Genomic DNA, 25,242 nt, shown 5'->3' with positions numbered 1-25,242 from the left:
TGTCCAATGTAGTTTGCGCCATCCCTTATGTGACTTAATTATTTTGTTGAGATTCAATCTCACCCTAATGTCTGTAGTTATGTTACAAAGACACGAAGATATGTGTCTGTGTCTGACATGGATTCAAGTGTTATAAATGCTAATCTAAAAAATTGGCTTTTTAGAGGTGATACTTATGTACATCTTTAGAGAAAGGGAAGAGTGGGATTTGATGTGATATTAAGAAGAAGTGTCGACATTTCAGCATGATAGGTTTAAGAAGAAGTGTCTAAGTTTCTAAAGTGTCAAACACATGTGTCATGTCCTTGGTGTGTCGACATGTGCCAAAAATAATGGACAAGCGTGTCTTATGTTACATAAGTCTGTACACTTGTCCCTGCCACCTGCACTCTCTTTTCTTTCCTTATTGAATTCATCTTTACACATTTGTGTACATTTTTGCACACAATCACGATGATAAATTGTTAATCATCATCAAAGAGACTATTTCATAACTATAATTAAGATTTTAAATGCTCAGGAATCTGATTGTATTGCATGCTGCAAAGGAAAAAGGCAAGTCTAGCAAAATTTGAATTGAATAGTTTACTCATCCGTTTTTTGTTCTAGATGTGAAATATGAAGTATATAGATCTCTCTTAAAAACTGATCCTGTTAACATAGATATCCTCGCAAACTGATACAAAACTTCTCAAACTTTATAACCAATACTAGAATTACAAAAACACTGGATAGAATGATTATAATAGAAAAAGTTCTTGAACATATTATTTTGTAAGCATAGAAAAAATAAATGTATGTCCCCAATTTTCCAACACTGACCAAAGTATTCATGAATTTTTACCATGCATTCTTCTCAACCTGTTGTCTTTTCATCTTGCATTGTGGATTTTTCTTTTTTATTGGCATAGTCTAGTTTTGAGAGAGAGAGAGAGAGAGAGAGAGAGAGAGAGAGAGAGAGAGAGAGAGAGAGAGAGAGAGGCAGGAGTCAATGGTTACTGCATTTCTGATTCTGATGTGGATTCTCTCTCTCTCCAACTTGATAGTTGGGCATGCTGATAGGATAGCTTAGACTCGTGAACCACTGTTGATTGGATCATCCCATACACAGGGCAGATATGCATGATAAGCTTGTCGCAAATCAGGTGTTCGTGGTATTTCTACCAACCTATCGGTGTTCTAGGACCAAATTAGGAGTTGTTTGTTTGGTTTTTTTGGGTAGTTCAGGCGGCATTGAAGGTCAACCTCATTGTGATTCAATAATGGGATGCCTTAAAATTTTTTTGAGGGGCTTAAGGGATTTACATATCTGAATTACCATGATTTTGCCAAATGGTCTGCTCAATTTGAAACTTGTATTGACGACTAGTAGAACGTATTGGCTTGCATTCTTTTTGAAGGCACAATCTACTACTATGGAAAGTGTGCAGTTCACTGGAAACTCCTTTCCTATGGAAGATGGACAAGCGTGTCTATGCTTTTTGGGGTGTGCTGACACACTACGAACATGATACTTGTGTCTTAACACTTTAGAAATTTTGGCACTTCTTTTTAACCTCTTTTGTTGAAGTTCTCGTATTAAAATTATTTTATTGTCACCTAAAATCTCACTTCCCTCTTTTAGTTGAATGAAGTACTGATGTGTTATGTCTGAAAATCTAATTTTGGTGCTAGTGTTTTTGATGCTTATATTCGAGTCTAATGCTGAGACATATTTGGGTCTTTATTACATATTACCTAGCTAGAAACTCATTGTGGAACCCATGTGTATAAGAAACTGAAACTCTAATTAAGCATCTGTCAATGTTGTGGCTATCATCCTCGTGCCTTACCTAATGTCGTACCACTCATTTCTGGTTCTCATGTTTTCTCTTGTTATCCATTTTTATCTAATTATGCAAGCTACATGGTAAACATTATCTGTATCTATGCTACATTTTTAAACACAGTTAATGGGTAGACACATGTTGCAAAAATAAAGGGGAATCCTATTTCTAGAGAGGATATAGGGCATATGAAGTTCTGATAGAGAAGTTTAGGGCATTTGATACGGGCTATCTTTCCAAATTTTCAATAAAAAAAAGAAGCAAATTCTATCTTTTTTGGAAAGAAGTATATGGTGTATGAAATACATATTGTTAAAATATATTAAGGTAAAAATAAATATATTCTAATGTATAAGTAGATAATAATAAATTATTATATGTTTATTATTACTATGATGATGATGATGATGATGATGATGATGATGATGATGATGATGATGATGATGATGATGATGATGATGATGATAATAATTATAATGATAATAATAATAATAATAATTATTATTAATATTAAATATGAATATTATAACTGTATAACAATTTCTTATTACCATTATTATAATTATATAATTTCTCATTATGAATATTATGGCTGTATAATAATTTCTTATTACCATTATTATAACTGTATAATAATTTCTCATTATGGTAATAACTATAAAATTTTATAATATCATAACATAAAGATTTGTATAATATTATGATAAAAGTATTTCAAACATCAAATTTCTTCTTTCCATTTTTTTCGTTTGTTTCCTAAAAGATGATAAAGAAAATGTGTATCGATAAAACCTAAATATGTTATCAATAAATGACTAGATCTTAAGGAGAGCGAAACACAAGTTGATTCAGATAAATGTTATTAACATTTTTTAATTATATAATGAAATATACACACATGTAAGCACACACTTATATATCAATAAATTCTTGAATATTATTAATCATCATCATCATCATAACCTTTTCCCAATTAATTGGGGTCGGTTACATGAATCCTGGTATGCCATTTTGCTCTATTTAAGGCCATACTCTCAGTAAGGCCATAATTCCCCATATCTATTTTGACTACTTCCAACCATGTTCTTTTGCGTCTACTTATTACCCTTTCCAATCTTTCCACTTGAACTAACTAGCAGCTCCTAAAAAGTGCTGTACTAGGTCTAAACCACACATGGCCAGCCCACCTAAGTCTATTCTGACTTATCTTATCGCCTATTGGTGCCACACCTAAACTTTCCTGAATAGATTCATTTTAGATTCTATCTCTTCTTGTCTTGTCACTCATCCGTCCCACTACACTCATTTTATGGGTATATTATTTTTTGTCCTCCCAACATTCCTCCCCATAAAGCAAAGCTGGTCTCACAATTGTCCTATAGAAAGCTTCATTGGTATGTAGCAATCACATAAAATTTCAGTTACACATTTCCATTTCGCCTATTAGCTTTAATTCTTTATGCGACATCTTCTTCAATCTCTCCATTTTCTTGGAATGATGACCCAAGGTATCGAAAGTGTGGTCTTTTTGTACTTCTTGGTCGTCAATGTTAACTACTTCCTTGTCTCTACTCTTATTATTACTAAATTTGCATTCCATATATTTTTTCTTAGTATGACTAATTTTAAAACCTTTGGTTTCTAGAGCATCCCTCCAAAGTTCTAAGTTTGTGTTGACATCGTTTCGGGTCTCATCGATCGAAACTATGTGATCTGCGAAAAACATGCGCCGAGGTACCTCATCCTACATGTGCTTAGTTAAGTCATTCATAATTAAGACAAAGAAGTACGGGCTCAATGCTGACCCATGAATATTATTAATAAAATAATTATAAATTACTAGAATTTATGGGAGATCGAAGCATGAGGTAATTATAATAAATATTACTAATATATTGTAATTATATAATGAGACATGCACACTCATGTGCACACACACTTACATATCAATTAAATTCTTAAATATTGTTAATATAATAATTATATTTGTATTAATAATTTAATTATATAATTATATTTATAGTATGAATTGCATTATTCTAGCTATATAGTTGGATTAAATTATAATGATATTTTTAAAATAGATTATTATTGTTATATAATATTTTTGTAATGATATAGTAATGATAATATATAATGATATATGAATTTCAATAATATAATATTTTTTCAAAAATTTCAATAATATAATATTAAGAAATTGTAGCACTACAATAAATTATAATTATGTTGTATTAGTTTACTATGGATTATATAATATTATAATTATTGCATAACTGTGAAACTGTCATTATACAACAATGATATTTTGTATAATTATATATTACAAGTTACGTATATATGAAAACATTAACACCTAATGGATTGGGCTCTAATTTTTTTTTTATATTTTTTTGAATATTCCACTTTAATAGCGTCTTTCTTTAATTCCATCCAAGGGAAACATCTCATATTTATTCAGATTTTTATCTCATACATATTTAAATTGATCTACTAAATGCAACGCACGCAAATTTACTAGTATATTACATATGCATGTTATAATATAATAAATTATAATATTATAGTGGATTATAGTTATTTTTTATTAGTTCGCTATGAATTATATAATAATATAATTATTACATTATTTTGAAAACTATCATTATACAACAATGATGGTTTTCTATAATTATATTTTATTAATTACATTTATATGAAAATATTAATACCTGAATGGATTGGATCCTACGTTTTTTTTATCACTTTTAAATATTCCTCTTTAATAGTGTCAGTCTTTAATTCTATTTTAGAGAAACGTGTCATCTCTATTCAAATTTTTTGTCTTATACATATTTAAATTGATCTAATACATGCAATGCATGTAAATTCACTAGTATATTACATATGCATGTTACATAAAAACATCTATAAATTATGTATTCTGCTTGTGTGTGTACACTGTACTTCTTTAAAACTTGTGACTGTTTGATGTGTATTAAATTATATTGCACCACATTTATTCAAAAAAAAATTGCTACAATAAAAATGTCCAGAAATGTGCTGTTTACTATTACTTTGATTCCTATTATTTTAGTGATATTTCAAAACTATAATCATGAGCTATGTTTTATATAGAGAGAATCCAATAAATTGGCTGAATCCTTGGTTCGACAGTGGGAGACGTGATCTATATTCATTACTTAGTTTCCAATATAATCTGTAACATTCCCTTCGTGACTTCATTATTTTGTTGAGATTTAATCAAAGATATAGAGACGTGTGTCAGCATTTGACATGGATATGAGTGTTATAAATGCTAATATCAAATTGGCTTTTTAGATCTGACATGTCAATACATCATTTTGAAAGGGGTTGAGGTATTATTTTATGTGACATTAAGTGCTTTTGTAATAACATTTCAAACCGAGAGGTTTAAAAAGAAGTGTCTAAGTTTCTAAAGTGTCAGACATGAGTGTCGTGTCCTTGGTGTGTCGACATGCCCTACAAACAATAGACAACTATGTCTTATGTCACATCGGTTTGTACCCTTGTTTCCCTCACCTGTGCTCTCTCTCTGGTTTTTTTTTTTTTAATTGAATCCAGCTCTACACATTCTTGTGCATTTCACACAATCCAATGCGAAATTGTTAATCAATTGGAGAAATAGTATAACATCCCATGCTATGGATTCTTGAAGGATACACGAGCACCATTTAAAGATTCAAATTGAAGCTAGTATTATCCAATGGCCCAAAAAGGATTTCACATTTTATTTTTAATTTTATTTTTAAAAATATTTATCTCAAATTTGGGTTATGCATGTATTTATATATGGAGCAGCAAATAAAAATAATAAAAAATATTTTAAACAAAAAGTCGATCAAAATACCCCTAATTAAGGTTATTTTTGTCAATTTTTGGTTAAAATATTTTTTTGTTGTTTTTTATGGTGCATTATGTAAAAATACATCTAACCAAAAGTTTAAATAAATATCATTTTTAAATAAAACATAAAAAATAAAAAATAAAATTCTTTTGTGGCTGTTGGATGTGACAATGTCTAATTTGAACCATTGGAAACGGCTTGTGTGCCCTTCCACTGTCTACATCATGTGGACAGGAGACTTTCCCTATTTATATGTATAAGTAAGATTTTAAATGCGTAGCTACTGGAATTTGACTGTATTGGAGGCTGCAAGGGGAAAAAAGGAGCCTAGCAAAGTTTGGATGGAATAGTTTTCTCATCTATTTTATGTTCTAAATGACTTGAAATATGAACTGTTAAGTATATAATCTTTCTCAAAGATTGATCCTGTTAAAATAGATATCCTATCAAACTGATGCAAAACTGACCTCTTAAATTTTATGACCAATTCTATAATTACAAACACACCATAAAGAATAGTTATTATAAAAAACTTCTGGACATATTGTATGGCAAATATAGGAAAAAGTGATAATAACAAAGTATTCATGAATTTTACACACTTTCTTCTCAGCTTATTCTCTTTTTATCTTGCAGCGTGGTGGATTTGTTTGGCATAGTGTAAGGCAGAGAGAGAGAGAGAGAGAGAGAGAGAGAGAGAGAGAGTCCACATCAGAACTGTCTCTCAGTTGTGTTCATGATATTTCGACCAACCTATGGGTGTTATTAGGATCAAATCAAAACTTGTTTGTTCGATTGCTCTGGTACTTCTAGTCATGGAGGCAGCTTTGAACGGTAAGTTCATTGTGATTTCAGTATGGGAATGTCTTCCATATTTTCTAGGGGCTCAAGGGATTTACATATCTGAAATTCTGAATTATCTTGCCAAACGCCTTGCCCCATTTGAAACTTGTGTAGATGACTAGTATAGTAGTATATATCAGTTCTTATTTGTCTCCGAGGCACAATCTAGGACTATGGGAAGTTTTGTTTGTAGTTTACTTGAAACTCCTCTCCTGTGTCACATGAACACGTGTCTATGTTTTTTTGGTGTGTGCCGATATATTAAAGACACGATACTTGTGTTTGACACTTTAGAAATTTAGATGTTTTTGTTAACTTCTTTTGTTGTAATTTCATTTCAAAAGTACTTTAGTGTCACTTAAAGTTATAGGCCCCCTCTATTTAAATGATATATTGACGTGTTGTGTCTGAAAGGCTAATTTTGGGGTTGACATTTTTGACACTTGTATCTGTGTCAGATGCTAACACGAATATTTATGTCTTTGTAATATATTTCCTCTCCAGTGGTATTGGAGAACCAATGCAGGCTAGAAACTCATTGTCGATTCCATGTCTATAGGAAACTAAAACTCTATTACATATCTGTTTTTGTAACATATTTCCTCTTTAGTAGTATTGGAACTAATGCAGGCTAGAAACTCATTGTTGAAACCAATACTTATAAGAAACTGAAAATATAATTGAGCATATGTCATTAACATTGGAGCTAAAATATATTCTACTCCCTCGGGAGTATATTATTCATTTACTCCCTCTAGTAAAACCCGTTTTACGATTAGTCTAGGATCCCAAATTTTGCGGATGTCACCTCTTTAACACATAGATTAACCTTATTCTAAAACAAAAACACCCATAGATTAACCTGAATAACAAAATTTCGTAATTGCACCATTTAAGCTTTTGAATAAAATAATGTCTCAAGATTGAATAGAAACCGTCCAAATTTTAGAGGGTGAGATCTAAGTGGTAGAAAAATTTAATGTCAAAATATATTTTGAGTAATTATCTAGTAATTCTATGGTTGTCACCAAAATTTCAGATTGAAAAAAATCCTCCCAAATAGGTCATCTGACCAAGGTACTAGAAGTAGACTATGCTCCCATGGGAGCGTAATATATGTGCTCAACATTAGATATCACATATAAGTATTATATAAGATTGTATATCTGTAAATTATTTATTATGTATTCATGTAATCATTGTGCTTCTTTGAAACTTGTAACTTTTTAATTAATACTAAATTATATTATGCCCACATATGGCGATAAATAAACTGCCTGGAAATAGGTTATTTTATGCTTGAAGGAGCTACTAAGTCCCTTATAATGTTGGTAATATTTCAGGTTAACTTTCTCAAAAAAAAAAAAGAAATGTTAGTATTATTTCAAAACTATAATCTTCACCCGCTTGTTTGTCCTTTGGTGGCATGGAATCAAATAAAATAGTTACAAGGGCCACCACAATCATCTATATTCATTTATCTATCCCCAATATAATCTGCACCATTCCCTTTGTTGTTGAGATTCAATCTTAAGATTGAATCTCACCCCAATCTCTGTAGTTACAAAGACATTAGGACATGAATTAGTGTCTTAGATATGAATGCTAGACGTGTCAACTTCAAAATTGGTCTTTTAGAGATGGCACATCTGTATATCATTTAGAGAAGGGGGAGGTAGGATTTTATATGGTATTCAAGTACTTTTATTGTGACATTTCAACAAGTGGTTAAAAATAAATGTCTAAGTTTCTAAAGTGTCAAACACAAGTGTCATGTCCTTGATGTGTTGACACATATCGAAAACATGAGACGAAGGTGTCTTATGTTAAGTAGGTTTATACTCGTTTCCCCCTCTTGTGCTCTCTTGTTAAATTTGTCATTACACATTTTGTACATATTCGCACAATCACAATGAGAAATTGTTAACCATCAAAATGAGAGACATTTCATACCTATATTGAAGTTTTTAAATGCTCGGGAGTTTAATTTTATTGTAGGCTACAAGGAAAAAAGAGGAGTCCAATAAAGTTTAAATTGAATATTTGTCTGTTTCATGTTCTACATGACTTGGAATGCAGAGCATAGAGATGTCTCTCAAAAATAGCTCCTGTTAAGAAAGATATCCTCTCAAAACTGACACAAGATTGACCTCTTAAGTAGTACTAGAATTACAAAAATACCATACGGAAAAGTGATAAATGTATGTACCAAATTTTCCGACATTGACCAAAGCATTACACTTTTTTCTCAACTTATTTTCTCTTTATTTCGCATAATAGATTATTTTTTTCGGGGGATGAATAACTTAACACTTTTCTCATATCTTTTAATTTAATTTCAAAATACCCATGGAAAAATGCATGGTCTTGTCTTTGAATAGTTGCAAATACGCAGAATGTTATTACTTCATCTATATTGGGTAATTTGATAAATTTTCGATAATTTATTTTCGCATTTCAAACCACAATATAGCCACTGATATATTTCAGCTCTAGACGATCCAAATATTCCTAATATTTGGACATTGATTTAAGCAATAAGAATTTAAACGGTGTGGTTCGTATAAGGCCGAGGCCCTTAACAATCAAAGTAGGCGCAACCTTCAAATAATGCCGAAACATATTGTTTTTGTTTTAGTATCATAAATCTTTGTGATGGCTTGAAATTTATTTTCATCTCTAAATATAAATTTAAAAATTAAAAAAAAGTGTAGATCAAACAAATCTATTGAACACTTGAAGAGACATGATCCATGGTTCGAAGTTGGTATCAAATTGATCGTCATGCCGAGCCCTATAAGAAAACAATCATCTTTCAATCAAATGGGTATCAGAACAACCCGGGATCATCCATGAAAAATCATGCACGTCTTAGGGCAGCACAGGGATTGTCTTGAAATTTCAAAAATTGTTAGGAAGGGGCAAATCTATCATTTTGCACCCCATTTTCTAATTTCTTTTAATTCAATTAAATTTTAATTTCCAGCAATTAGGTTTACTTTTTGTCAATCCACCAATGTTTGGGCACAACTATATATATACCACGTACTACCATTGTACAAAGAACCCTTCACTTGCTTAATAAAATTTTCATCTTGCCTATTGTTGGGTCACATTTGGAGAGAGAGAGGAAGGAGAGAAACTTTTGGATCGGTACCCAAACTCAAGGTAAATCTTTCTCTCTCTTGTCTTTTTCCCTTTCTTCTTCTCTCTCTTCTTTTTCTTCTTCTTCTTCTTCGTCTGAGCCTCCCTCAGAGGCCATGCACGACAGTGGTAGTGTCGTGCATGCCTCTTTCTTTTTTTTTCCCCCTCCTGTGGGTTCACAGGTCGCGCATGGCGATGGCAGCACTATACGCGAGCTTCTTTCCCCACTATTCGTCCATCTCTGTCTCTCAGCGAGGCTCGCAGACGCGTTGCTCATCTCCACCCATAGATGTGTCCTCGACGTCTTAGTGAAGAGCACAGAAGGTGAAACTTATTGCCGCCCGTAGGGGACTCCCCTTGTTGCGTGCTTATCAAAGACGGCGATGCCTATCACCACCCAGGAGAGGTCACGACAACACTTATCACTGTCTACGAGCTTCTTTCGCACGCTCGATGTCTATCGTCGTCTGCGAGCTTCCTTCGTGCGCTCGGTGCCTATTGCCATCCGCAAGCCTCTTTCATACGTTCAGTGCCCTTCGTCGTCCGCAGGTTCTCTTGCATCCAACGCTTATCGCCGTACGCATTGAAAAGAACTATCGTCATCTACTTCACAAGAGACTATCGCCACCCACATAGGGGTGTGCTGCCTTCTCGTGTTGCCAACGACGATGCCCAACACCGCTTGTAGTTCACTACTCACCCTCTAACCGTGAGCAGTAGTGTCTAGCGCTGTCCAAGGGTCACGACACTGTTACTCCACAGTTGTGGGTGGCAACACCTAGCGCCGTCGGGACCCCATCTCTTCGCCGTCTCGCGCCTTCTCTTCACACTCTCCTGTTCTCACTTGACTGAAGGTTGACTTAGTCTAGTACCGCCATAACAGTCTGGCTGTCGAGCAATATTGTCGTCGTGCTGGTTCTGAGTACCATGTCCGTCTTGCTGCCACACCAGATTAGGACAGTTATATTGGCCTCGATTTCGGGTAGTATTATCGTCGTGTTGGTCCTAAATACCATGCCCGTCTTGCTACCAATCCGAGTCGGTTACTATCCGACTATCATGCTAGTCTCGTCCCTTCATCAAGTTCTCTTCTCTTTTCGACCTTTATTTGAACGTTCCACTTCATCACCCTAATTTCTCACCTTTTCATCCATACGAAGGTGCATTGCCCTAAGACAAGGGTGGGTCTTTCGGCCCACTTGTCATGCAAATTAACCATAGTAGTGTTGTGCAGAAAACAAGGAGATTGCAGGTCAATGGAGGCGATTTCGAACCAGCTGGAGGCTTTCCATCGTGATCTAAGTGGGCGCCCATGCGAGTCAGCCCGAGTAAGTCACGGACCCAGGTGAGGTTGGTCCCCACCTCACATTCAAAATTCCTCTCTCACTAGTTGGACACCTGCCCTTGTTTTGTTAATGTGGTTCTCGAGAGAGCGATCTTAGGTCCCGGGCCTTCCGAACCCGAGACACATGTCACCCAATCAACTAGATCCGTGGAGACGAGATCGAGGCACCTAACCAGCCTGGTGACTTTACTGGGGACTTTATTACCCCTTCATCGGTTCGCTCTTGTTTACTCAGTATCACTTTTTACTTTCTGTATTACATTCTATGACATCTGGGTTATTCAACCCGTTCATCTGGGTCGGGAACTTTCTTATCCCCACATTCGTGACTGTCCCAGGGAAGCGAACTACTCAAGTTTTCCTCCCTACACTCCTTATGAGTCAAGACTCACAGTCCGGCTCCCAGGTTCTTTCCTGGGTCGGTGCGAGAAGCGACTTAAAGGTCCCTGACTCCCCGCTTCCTCGCCCTGGTGGAAGATGCATGTCAATACATCTTGAGGTTGAGATGATCGAATTGAGGGTTTCTCAGCATCAAAACAACATCTTCTAGTGAATTTTTGAGACGTGACCTCATTTGCCTGTTTAGAGCCTTTAAACTTTTAAATATCTTTCCTAAATAATAAAGAGTCTCCTAGATTCTGCCAACCTCTCATCGAAAATTCCATCTAAAAATTAGGATGGGGATGAGCAAATGCTCTTGTTTCCTAGCTGGTTCATGTTTATGCTTAATCCCAATCCACAACTATTATTGTATTTTGTTTTGAAACTTCCCTCTACTGTGACCCTTGATGAAACTTCCTAGTGCAACCCCTGATGAAAACTGTCATATGGACTTCACATTGGGTCATGGTGAAAATACAAAACATTAATATTGATGCATGATTCTTGGTTAGTTCTAGGAATTTTGATATGTAGGTACATGCTTAGTTTGGAAATTATCATCATTTGAGTCTTATCAAAACTATTTGGGATCACCACACGAATCTTGGTCCGCCATTCCATTCTATCAAGGGTGATACCCTTAATGAGACCATAAGTCATTATATTTTGAAAGGGGCATATTTTAAAAATATTATATATATTTCATTAAATATCAAGTTGATGTTTTCAAAGTTGTTTTCAAGCATTAGAAGCATGAATTTTGGGAAGTGTTGTATTGGTTTTGGGGTTTGCATGGGTTGGCTTCTTTCTGCACGAGAGAAAAAAAAAACCCACATTAAGCTGATTCAGCAAAAAAAAAAAAACAAATTGAAGAGGAAGTTTGGAGGGTTTTAAATCAAGGTTTTGTGGGAAGACAAATTTTTGCTTTATGAGGTTTGAATTTAGAACTGTTGAGCTTCTTCTTAGTTGTGATCTTGTTATGTTGAAGGATTCCTGTCGGATTATTTGCTTATTCATTATTCATTGTTCATTTTCTTATTGAACTCTTACTTCCATTTCGTTTCGACTTTATGTTATCCCACTAGCATTGACTGCGTTTAGAGAGAGAGTTTTACTCTAATGTTGGTTTACATTATTTTTAGTCTCGGAACAAGTTGATTTAGGTGACCCTTGATTATTCCCTACACCAAGTAGATCATTACAGTTCAATGGCAGCCTTAGGCGTGATTGTAGATGAATATGAGGACCAGCAGGGCATGTCTCCAACAACAAATAGATCAACTAACACATTTTCTATTGTGTCGAGAAGCACAGGCATAGTGCACGAAAACTCAAGTTTCATGGTTCAAAGCATGGCCATGAACCCGTTCTTTCCCGTTTGAAGAGGGTGGACAGGACAATGGAGTTGGGAATTCAAAGAATCTTCTTCGGGAACAGAGGTGAATCGAATTGAGGATTGTCGTGTAACGGACTTGGAACAAAGTCAGGATCATGGAGTTCATGTTGAACAGATTCCCATAGCTGATTGCAACCTGATGATTCCTATATCGGTTGGAAAGCATTGAACTATTTTTGTATGGAAGGTGAGCCAGAAGATAGAATGTTAACTTTGTGAGTTTGAAATGGAAAGGACGTTCTTTAATTTGGTAGAAGCAAGTCCTAACAGAACAAAGGCATATGAAAGATAATATTTGTTCATGGGACAGGATGAAAGGCACGTCCCTCCAAAATTCCTCCCTACTGATAACAATGAGGTGCTATTTCATCTCCATCAAGGTATCGAATACGTCCATATGTAGTTCTGCCCGCTCATGACCTGGAATGACCCGAGCGAGACTGAGAAATAGTACATTGGTTGTTATTTAGCCGGCTTCGTCTTCCCGTTTGAGATAAAGTTAAACTTTGATTCTTTTTGGCGAGTGGGTGGCACTTACCAACTTGCCGTAAAGTTGAAAAACAACAAAAGAGAACCTCGACGAGAACTATCGGTGACCAAGGAGCATCATGCGTGGAGGTCAACTTTAATTGACCGACTGCTCGAGCAAAACCCTCATCAAGAGTGCGACGGTAAAGGTTATTGGAATTTCTACTAGGCAGCAAGGAGAAGCCACTTTAGGCCATAAATATGAAGTAATCATGCAGATTTAAGCCTTGGTTAGGGTTTGCAAATCTGGAAAGCTAAGGAAAAGGCAGTTATAGCCATTAGGATCAGGACTGTGCCATCCCTGGAAGATCTTTAGTAGGCTGGCTTCTCTTTTGAGTTCAAATTAGGCTTAGTATTTTGAGTATACCATTCCAATCCTTTCCTTTTATAATGAGGGAAATTTGTCATAATGCACCTATAAGATCAACTATTTAACATTTTACTCATATGATCTTAAGTTAATTTCAAAATTCCTATAAAATTTCACATGATTATGATTTGGAATAGTAGAAAAAGGGTAAATTGTTAAGTAGTTAAAATGTGATGTGTATTTTGATAAATTTCTCGTTTTATAAGAAAGATGATTTTCCTGGCTTATTATATAAAAATTATAATGTAAATTAGGTGGGAGGTCCCTTGTATTTGGTTGCGTGGGAGCTTCTTTCCCAACCGTTGGATTAGAAATCAAATGGTTGATTGATAGGATGGTGGCCATTAGTAGCGTGGTGGTTAGCTCTATTTGCCATATGAATGTCTAACTCAACAGCAGGGGAAGGAACTTTGAAACAATCAAATGAGACCTACATAATAACATTGTCATGTATGTCGATTTTTTTGCCTGAATCGTTACACTAAGGACACGACAGCAGTATCTGACACTTAGAAATTGGTATAGGAATCGCCTATGTTGCCTAAAACTCTGCATCACCGCTCTTTTTTTAAATGGTTTATAGACGAATCTTGTTTGGAAGGTTAATTTTGATAGAAGCCTTTTTGACACTTGTTTTCAGTTAGGCATTGACACGTGGATGTCCATGTTCTACTATTGCATTAGCACTTGCAAGCCTAGTCATCGAACCAAAGTGAGACGTGATTTGGGGCATTCCTATTTTTGTGGGTATTATTTTAATTCTCCTAATTTGCGTAATTTCAGAGTGCACTGTGGGTATTATCTTAATTCTCCTAATTTGTGTAATATCGGAGTGCACCTGCATATGTGGAGCCACAATATGTGGAGCTGTTGTGAGAATCGGGTTGGGGCATTGGTGGTTAGGGGGGCAAATGCCTCATCATAATGTCCCACCCTCCATTCCCTTGGTTAGCATATTACAAAAAGAAAGTTCAGCCATTGTATACATTTGTAGTATTCTTTGCGCGAAGAGGTATCCACCATCCATCTTCCTCAATGGATGCTGGACATGAATCATCAGTCTATCATGAAGCCCTCTTTTTGTCCAGACCAGACTCCATTATTCCTTGTATAGCATATGTGCTCAATAATATTATAAATGGCAGGTTTTTTTCTACTCTGGATTTCTTGTATGATTTAGAAAGTAATTTTGCTAATATGGGAAAATCAGATTCATTTAGTCTGAATGAGCCTTATGTAAAGGACAGGGTTTTGGTGCATGAGCCAATATGCTCATGATTAAATGTGGGCTCTCTCAACAACCTTACTTGAGATGGATTTGGACTTAAAAAGTTCTAGTTCCACAGATTTATAGATCAGGATAATCTCAATTGCCATGACCATGAATATCAATAAAAAGGAAAAAATGAAGGTAAAATATATAGTAATTGAGACACTGTTCTGATCGTTTATTATATACTCTTTGTGCTTTCCAATCATGGATTTAAAGACTGTATCTATGGTGACTTGAAATGTATTTTAGATCTTAATTTCATCAATTCTAAAGAGGATCACATTTGAAGGGATCTCATTTCTAAGCCTAAAAAGTTGGTGTATCTTGTAGAGCCCCTTGATCTGTACTATTTTTGGATATTCAAAACCCGTAAGGGTAAAAATGCACTTGTAGTACTCGGCCCATGCTGAAGCTACAAGTTGAGGTACAATCTTTACCAAATATCGTGAAGCCGCGGACATATGAAAACCACACCCACCCTCGTAACTATGGGGGCAGTTTAATACATACTCGAGAAATCTCTGTTGTCCGTGATTGGGCTGTACATAGCTTAGTTGTATTATTTTAGAAAAAAGTAGCCAAGAGATAAAAATATGCATTTTCTTTTATTTACTTTAGAAAGTACATTTGATTTAATTAAAACAAAACACGTCACCATTGGTTAATTAAAAAAATACTATATTTTAAAGCATGGGATGATCATTTCACTTATTTTTTATTAAATCATTGTGTTAGTGGGATCTTGGTCTTGCGTAGCTTGAGCTTACCTAATAATCGTGCAGAACACACGTATATATATTCTCTCTTAGGTTCCACCAAATACTTCCCCAACAACCGATAATACAAATCTCACAAAGTCCAAGCCTGTTGTAGCTTGTATATCTTCGCTATCTCTCGGTATATATAAATTTTTTTTATAGGGTTGCAAGTTGCAACTTTAAAATATAAAATAAAAGTGTACCTCAAAACGTGTTTGATGTTGGAAAGCCTTCTAATCGATCTTCTTGGCATTGAAGCGTATGGATATGAAAGGAAGAAGAAGATTTCGAGTTTAAAAAATAGAGCATCTTGCAAGAAGGGAAATGTTTATGTGGTTCCCCTACAACATAGAAGATATATACTTTCTCCCATTCAGTCGTCCAATTTAGATCAAGTGAGTTGCTGACTGTTTGATCTTAATCCGATGTCTTAGAGTATTTTATTTTCAGTTTTTTTTATACGAATTGTATGAAAATGAGATTGGCACATGTCATCTTTTCAATGGGGGCACACTTAAAAAAAATATTATTATTATTTTGTATAAAATATGATGACCAAATACCCTTTAAAACTTTTTGGGGTATTTAGGTCATTTATTTTATTGAGAATATTTTTTAAAATCTTTTGTACAAGTGCAGGGTTAAGTTTTGGGGGTATTTAAGTCATTTTATTTTATTGGGAATATTTTTTTATATACTTTTTGGAAGTACGGGTTTAACAAAGGAGTGGATGCCCAAAATTTGGTGTTAAAATAATTTGTTGAAAAAAATAAAAATAAAGTAGTGTAGAGACATGACCTTGCGATTGGAGTTATTTCAGCTTTTCATTCAGGATGGACGGTTGGATAGGGGGAAATATATAAGTCTTATGCAGTAGGAGAAGCATAGAAATCTTGTCCTAAAATTCAATAAGTGGAATTGTATCACAATATTTGATAAATTTTGGTTTTGACTTTGTCTAAAAAATGATGCATCCTCAACTACCCAATTTTAAATCTAACAGGCAATAATGATGTTGGTTTTCTTGTACCAAAAATAAATGGTCTCATTGTGCGTGTATTTATCGAAATAATCATTATTTTTTCATTAAAAAATTATTTAAATAGGTAATTTTACATTTAAACAAGAGCAAATTTGAAATTTTTACAAAAATACAATGGCATTTTAGAAGTTAGTGTACTAGAACTTTATTTGTAGAGTGCCATTGTCCTTTAGTTAAAGTTTCAATTTGATCTTTTATGGAGACGACAAAAATACCTTGTAGTAATATTTACAAATTTGCCTCACAAAAGTAACTTTTTTTTAAAATAGACAACAAAATTAATAAATTCACCCTTCATAACTCTCTCTATCTTGAACTTTTGTAATTTTAAAGGTTGTGAAGTCTAGAATATCCATATGTGTATATATATATATATATATATATATATATATATATATATATATATATATATATATATGGATGTGGTTAGCATGCAGCCAAATCCGCATAGGCACAAATGGGTTTGGCAATAAATATATATTTTTAAATATAATTTGATCCTAATTTTTAGAGAATATATAATCCTTAATATGGAGATCATGAATATGAAATTTTATATTTTTTGAAAGCTAAAAATAATAATTATATTAAAAAAATATTTGAACAGTTAGTTACAATTGTTTTTAGATGGACTGCCTATTTGCATCCATCTTTAAGGGATGCTTTATACCTTTGGTCTTAATATTGTACAAATGCGGTCCAGCCTGCGTGAGACCATTGTTACACAAGATGCAATATTTCTTAGACTTTAAAAATTTCCTCGGATGGGTTGTGTTTGTGTGTTACCCAAGATGCAATATTTTTTAGACTTGTAATCGTTTTTTCTCATTTCCATACATATTAAGGTTTGAGATAATCAATTTAAAGATTTTTCGGTAGCAAAGCAATTTTTCTTTGGTGAATGTGTAAGGTGTGCCTTGCGTTTGTAATATAATGCTATAAACTTCCATACACATTGTATTTAAAGACCTAGGTATTTTATATTATAGATCGATTTATAGCTATATCCCTCACAATTACTTCAAAAAAGAACGAAAAAAAATCTTTGATTTTTAAAAGTGTATCCATTTTTTCATCATTTACTTTATTCTCAAATTGGACCACTTCATGTATTCAATATCTGATATGACTAAACTATTTTAAAGATCCAAAGTCATGCGACTTGTGAATTTGGACCTTGAAGACCTAAAGTCACGTCCCTTATGTATGGGTGATTTCGAATATTGAAAATCTAATATATATATATATATATATATATATATATATATATATATATATATATATATATATATATATATATATATATATATATATATATAAAAGTAGCAAAATATATTTGACTTTGGGTATTCAAGATCGGAAGTCATAAACTCACTTTACAACTTACAACTTAAGATCTTGAAGATCCAAAGTGGTAGTATATAACGAATAAAAATAAAAATAAAAATATGTGCATCGAAAACAACTATCGTAGGAATTCTTTTCAAGGGTGTGGTTTGTGTAAGGTGTTAATATTAAACATTCAAAGTATTTTGACACCTCTAAATTTGATCTAGTGCAACCCTTATAATATCCTAAAATCAACTCTAATTAATGCTTAAAATAACTGATGAGTGATTTGAATCGGTCACACCCATACTCGTGTTGGATCGAGAGAATTGGTGGATCGGATCAAAAGAATTCGTAGAAACGGTAATTTTTGTCCCAAATTTTTTTAAAAAAATATTTTAAGAAAAAGCTGTTCATCCTTTTTTTTTTTTTTGCACTTAGACTCGTTGAAGAATTGTCGGAATCAACAAATTCGTGAAAAAATCGGCGAGTCTACCACGAATCCTGGTTTTTTACTAGTTCCAGACTGGTCATGGCGATTATTGATCCGGATCGCCCGATTCCAAATCTTTTAAATCATTGGCAAGGTTTAAAAAAATTGATAGGTGACTTGAATCGGTCACACCCGTACCTGTGTCGGATCGGGGGAATCGGTGGATCGGATCGGAAGAATCCATGGAATTGGTAAATTTTGTTACAAGTTCTTTAAAAAATAATTTGAAAAAAAATTGTTCTATTTTTTTTTTTTCGCTTCTCAGTGAAGAATCCAAGGTGTTAAAAATCAATGATTCGATCCGGATTGGGAATCGCCTAGGATGCTTCGGATTAGGCCAGAAAATGGGATTCGGGAAGTTCCAAATAGTAGAATCGCTGATTTTTTTCACGTAATTACCGATTCCGACGATTCTTCACTAAGTCCAGTCAATTCTTCACTGATTCTTCATCGAGTCAAGCCAAAAAAAAAGGATGAAGAGTTTTTACTTGAATTATTTTTTAAAAAGAATTTTGAAACAAAAATTAACGATTCCCCCGATTCTTTCGATCCGTTCTACCAATTCCCCCGATCCGACATGGGTATGGGTGTGACCGATTTGAGTCACCTATACATTTTTTTAAACCTTGGAAGAATCAGTCGGACTCGTTGAAGAATCGTCGGAATCAGTAGTTTTGTAAAAAATCAACGATTAAATCAACGATTTTACTATTTGGAACTGCGAATCCCTTTTTTTGGCCTAATCCAGAGCAAAACCTTGCTTGATACCAAGCAAGGTTTAAAAAATCACTAGCCTAATCTAGAATAAGACGATCCGGATAAGAAATCGGTTGAACCTTGTCGGATCTAGTCATTAAACGAGATTCACTGATTTTTTGATACACGGTATAATGGCGTGACTCGTTGAGATCGGTGTGACGTCACGTACTTATGAGTGTCGGTGATGAATCGGCGGTTCCGCTAAAAAATCGGTGAATCTACTATTTGGAACCCCCTGAATCCCATTTTTTGGCCTAATCCAGAGTGTCCTAGGCGATTCTTGATCGCCCGATTCCGGATTAGGTTACCGATTTTTTAAACCTTAGTATTAAGTATGAAATTTAAAGCTAAAAAAATACTGAAAATCAAGTAAATATATAGAGGAAAAAATTTATATAAGGTTGCAACCTTAAAATGTAGAATTAAAGATCATGTCAAAAATACATAAGAACATGTTGTTTTAAAGTTGAAAAACCTCTAATTGATCATCTCGACATTGAGACGTATGAATTTGAAAAAAGAAAAAAAAAAAAGATTTTGATTTTTAAAAATAGTATATCATTTAACACATTATCTAGACTGTTAATTTTCAAGATTTTCAAAATGTTTATATTTTATAGATCTACTTGATTTTAACCATTTTTGAAGTTTAAAATTTTATAATTAGATATAAAAATAGTTATTTAGATAATCCGAAGAATTTTTACATCAAAATTACATGTTATAACAAAATTTGGAGGTGTGCATTGTTTAAGGTTGCAACCTTATAGAAACCACACCCATATATAAATACTTGGAAAATTTTAATAGTAGATGATCTAAATAAGGAAAACGTTTATGTAAAGATGAAACCTTATAATGTAGAGCTACGGATGGACCTCAAATATCTATGAGAAAAAGGTAGTTTTAATGTTGAAATACCATTTGATTGATCATCTCGACATCAAGATGTTTGAACATGAAAAATAAAAAGATTTTAAGTCTCAAAAATAGTGTGTTTTACAATAGATTTTCATATGTTTATAGATCTACTTGATTTTAATTTTTTTAAAAAAATTGAAAATTTTATAATTAGATATAAAAATAAATTTTAAAATAATCCAAAAAACATTTTACATCAAAATCATATACCATGATAAAATTTGAAGGTGCACCTACCTCTACAGCTACAAATGCATCTGCACGCCAACTGCACCTTCTAAATAATATGTCATACGACGCTATTTTTAAAACTCAGAGATTTATTATTTATATTGTGATATGAAGATGATGGGTGCGTTATCGAGTTGAAACAACCTTTTTCAGGGGAATTTCATGGTGCACCATATAAATCAGTGTACAAAAAGTTGATATCTTATCTAATTTTTTATTGAAGAGAAAAAAAAAAATTTCTCTATGTTTTAATCGATACTCTTGGGCCCCTTCAAAAACATCGCACGATCCCTAAGCACCAGGTGAATCGGATGTGCAAAATTTACGAATTTATCCCTCTTAAAAAAATATCGCACAACTCCCAAAAAACCCAGAGAAGCACATATGCGAAATTTTGGTAATTATGGGGTTTCGGGTCCAAAGATACGTGTGGCCCAAACTTGCCTTCCTACAAATGAGAAGGAAGAGGTGTATATAAGGTGTCAACGGGTACACTTAAAAAAAATAGACCGGAAAAGGTCGTTATTTGAAAAAATTCTCAAATCGATAAAAAAAATAGAGTTTATCTTATAGATCTATTTGATCATCATTTTTTTTGAAACTTTAAATTTTATAAATAAGGCGACAATAGATTTATTTATATAGCTTTGCGGCATCAAAACAATATTTTTGATATAATTTTGAGGTGCGCTCGGGCTGGAAAGAATAAAAATTTAAGAAATATAAAATAAAATATTGAAAAAGAAAATGAATGCAATGAGAATATGGGTCATTTAAAATTGATGAGAAGCGGTTTAGTCCAGGTAAGAGACAGTTGTTACAAATTAGGAGGGGGTGCGATGAGGCCAAGAAAACGCGTCATCTCTTTACCACTTTCTGTCTCTTCCGCACCTGCCTCCCTGTCTACTTTCCTCTCATATTCTCTCTCTCTCCCCCTTCTATTTTGTATAAAGAACCCACTTTTCTCTCTTTTCATTTCATTTTCACACATCTCTCTCTCTCCCATTTTCACATTTTTCTCTCTCTGCGTCTCAAGAAATCAACGCCACAGATTTGAACCCATGGAAGACCGCAAGGAGGTAACAACCCTTTTCTATGCCTCACTCTCTCTTTTGCCTGGGAGATGCATACGTTTTTCGAGTTTCAAAGCAAGATACATTTTTAGTTCTCCGAGGTGCTACGCATCGCTCTATTAATGAAGATTTATTTCATGGAGTTATGGGGTCCTTGGTCACCCCCAACTCTCTCTCTCTCTCTCTCATTGTTTTTATGCATTTTTCTGATGTGAATTTATTATTCAGAGGAATGCTTGCGTATCTGTACCACAATTTGGAGCATGGGAGAGCCAGTGTGACATGCCCAATTACTCCATGGATTTCTCTATGATCAGAGAGTTGAAGAAACAAAACAAGAAGGATTTTAGTAGAGCAAGTCTTGGGAATGAAGAGGAGCTTATACACCACCACCACCATAGCAATTCTCCCACTGTAATTACTCAACTGAAACCCTCCTCTTCTTTACCACTTCCCAACTTTATTAGTAGATTGATCTTTGAAAGATAAAGTTGAATTATGAGATTAGTATCAGTGATTTTATAAGCGGAATGCAGTGAAAACAGTGAGAAAAGAGGGGTAGGTTTTCAGGTTGGATTCCGGATCCCTTAGGCAGTTCCTTGGCTGCCTAAGAGGTCCTCACCTCGGCCACCAAGAGGGTTCCCCAACTGAGGTGTGGGGCCTTAGCAAAGGCAAGATGCCTAGGCCCCCATCGGCCCAAAGGTGCCGATACGGGCCCATTTAAAACACTGATTAATCTTCATTTAGGGGAGAGAATGGCCTTGGTACTTTTTGGGAACTGACCCGATTTTTACTTGCGTGCTTTGAAGTTTAAAATCATGGCTGTAGTTGTTTTCTCATCGCACTGAATGATTGTGTATTTGCAGACAAGGAAGAAGCTGCTTAGCTACTTCAACTGTTTTATAAAGGCATAATTCATAGGATCTCTACTTCAACTCTGGGTCAAGTAGCTTGTATTTTCAGATGTCAAGCCTTTTGAGTAGGTGAAATAAAAAGATTGTTTTTTGTTCTCTGATTGCTTGCTTGTTCTAAGCTTTTAATCCTTTAGATAGGGCAGGCATTTCCTTAAAAGATATAGTCTCTGTACTTGGATTCTTATGTCCATGGGTTTTTTTTATTTTTCCCTGTTCCACGTTCATTTTTATTTTTCCCTGTTCCACGTTCACTAAAGCATGCCACATTATGATATTTTAGAAATTTCAACATTTCTTATTATATTTTGTTCTTGAAGCGATAAAAGCGTAACACATTCCGACACCTTAGAAACTTGGACACTTATTGTTATTTGTTCTTGAGGCGATCAAAATGCGAACAGCCTTGGTGACGGCAGTGACAATGTGACATCTGGAGTCCTGTTCTGATCAGGTCCCAAGTTAACATTAGAAAAAGAAGATGAGGCATAGAAATTATTTTTGAGTCATTTATAAGCAAATGTATGCATGGGTTCAGATCACACTAAAACACAATCAATTTTATTAAAAAAAAAAAAAAAGATTTGGGACAATGGGTTAGCCCAAGTGGAGTGGTTTTTAAAACGACAGTGGGGTTTTGTTGTCAGCTTTGTCGTATTTACCTTAAAATTAGTCAAGTGTAGTGTAAAAGTATTGGCATTGGGACAATTGGTTCATGGATTTGCAATTCAATAAATGGGTTGTGAGAGTATTGGCATTGAGGCAACTGGTTCATGGATTTGCAATTCAATGAATGGGTTGTGAGAATTACGTAACCAGTTGAAACTGGTTTCAAGTGCTTCGTGGTTTCGGATTTTGACCCTAAGACCAAACCAAATTGTATAAATGAGGACGTTAGAGGTCCATGAAGAGAGAGAGAGAGAGTATAGAATATGGAATTACCAACAAAATTGAACTAGAGTGAGAGGAGAGTATACAATATGGGATTACCAACAAAAATTGAACTTCCACACCTGTAGAGAGAGAACATAATATGCAATAACCACAATTATACTAACACACCTAGAGAGAGCGCGAAAGAGGGCAACAAAATTGAACTTTTGTTTTGGGTAATTTAGTGGGGAGACAGTCGTCTAACCATTTTTTCAAATAATTCAAGAGTTAGTTTTTTATAGGACCACAACATGGTGACTAGGGTGGCAAAGGTGCTACTACCGCCATCTCCTTTTCCCAACATCTCAATACTATCTCAATGTCTCTTGATTCCTTGGGCATCTTCTAAATTTAAACTCACTCTCTTGTCTCTCATTACCCCCAAAGAAAAGGAAAAAGTTTATATAGAGCTGAGGCTCTAAACAATCAATTTCGAGCCCACCTCAAAAATTTCACATTTCACTTGAATAGGTTATTTTGATGTCAAAATATCCTCAAATTGATCATCTCAACGTCAAGATGCATAGACAACACAACAACAAAAAAAAAAACGATTTCAAGTTTTGAAAATAGTGTATTTTGTAATACATTTTTGAACCGTTAATTTTTAAGATTTTCAAGTTTTCATAGATCTATCAATCTACACTATCTTTTAAGTTTTAAATTTTATAATTAAAGATGAAAATATATTTTAAGGCTGTCACAAAGATTTTCAATATTAAAACGACATTTCGCGACATTATTGAAAGTAGGCTCTACCTTGATTGTTTAGAGCCTAGGCTCTATACAAACCGCAGCCCAAATAAAATCCCTCCTTCATACAAACAAGAGTTTCACCTCAATGCTGTGATCATTGTTGTGAGGGCCCATCCACCATTGGATGAGTGGACAAGGCTGCATCTCCTTTGAGAAACTTGGTAACCCAATGGCTTTATTGTGGCACCAACTTCTTATCATCAATCCAAAAGAAGATTGGGGGCCTCTCTGTCATGATATGATGGTGGACCCCTGTTGTGTGATCGGTCTTTTCATTCAATGTTTGGCTAACATTTCTGTCTGGTTAAAACGACCGGCCTTGGGTCATGCCTAAAAAGGGCAAAAAAGCAAACAGTGTGTGTAGACAATAATAAAGTGGGTCGTGTACACAAGATGGATTGGCTTTTGTAGTTCACTAATTAAGAGTCGATGGTTTGATATTTGATGTGTATTCATTATGTCATGGACAAAGTTTACATAAGGCTGCAACCTTAAAATGTAGAATTAAGGTGCACCTCAAAAATTAACATAAAAATAAAAAATTAATATAAAATGTTGTTTTGATATTGAAATACCTAGACCTTCTAATTGGTCATCTCGAGAAAAAAGATTTTCATATTATCTGGACCATCCATTTTCATGATTTTCAAGTGTTTATACTAATTGATTTGTATAATTTTTGAAGTTTAAGATTTTATAATTAGAGATGAAAATAGATCCTCTACCCCTCCTAAGAATTTTTTACACTAAAATTATATTTATGATAAAATTTGAAGGTATTTTGATAGTTTAAAGTTGCAACCTTATACAAACCACACCCACCCTCTAGGTAGGCAGCCAACGAAAAATTTTACCTAATTTTTTCATGAACCCTGATAAAATTGTATCTCAAAAATTCAGTAAAAAATAGTGTTTTGAAGTTGAGAAACCTTCCAATTAATGACCTCATATGGATATAACGAGAAAAAAATTCAAGATCTAAAAACCGTGCATCTCATACTAAATTATTTAGACTGCCTGTTTTCAAGATTTTCAAGTGTTTATATGTTGCAAGGGTTTCTA

The 25,242-nt window shown here is 34.2% G+C and overlaps 2 protein-coding genes across 7 annotated transcripts in view; both read left to right on the top strand.

Moving 5' to 3' along the window:
- The window catches only part of LOC18422390 (uncharacterized), a 30,387-nt gene extending 15,532 nt beyond the window's left edge, over positions 1-14,855 (top strand). Inside the window, exons 3-4 of one of the 6 annotated variants that reach the window (XR_016054988.1) lie at positions 6,331-6,528; positions 14,342-14,855. The gene's annotated coding sequence lies outside the window, so the exon portion shown is untranslated. Of the gene's footprint in view, positions 1-6,330; positions 6,529-12,716; positions 13,813-14,341 lie in introns of those variants that run through there. The other 5 variants (XR_016054985.1, XR_016054986.1, XR_016054989.1 and 2 more) reach the window with 5 other exon arrangements.
- Positions 14,856-21,313: 6,458 nt separating this feature from the next.
- On the top strand, positions 21,314-22,697 carry LOC18422389 (uncharacterized). Its single transcript, XM_006827061.4, has 3 exons — positions 21,314-21,586; positions 21,809-21,994; positions 22,447-22,697. Exons 1-3 carry the CDS (start codon positions 21,347-21,349, stop codon positions 22,492-22,494), a joined length of 474 nt encoding a protein of 157 aa, XP_006827124.2. The 5' UTR covers positions 21,314-21,346; the 3' UTR covers positions 22,495-22,697.
- Positions 22,698-25,242: the final 2,545 nt, after the last annotated feature.

The sequence above is a fragment of the Amborella trichopoda genome, chromosome 4 (genome assembly GCF_054954075.1).
Source record: "Amborella trichopoda isolate Santa Cruz 75 chromosome 4, AtrichopodaSantaCruz75HAP2 v2.0, whole genome shotgun sequence".
NCBI classification, from domain to species: Eukaryota; Viridiplantae; Streptophyta; class Magnoliopsida; order Amborellales; family Amborellaceae; genus Amborella; species Amborella trichopoda.
This window is presented reverse-complemented; position numbering and strand designations above follow the sequence as displayed.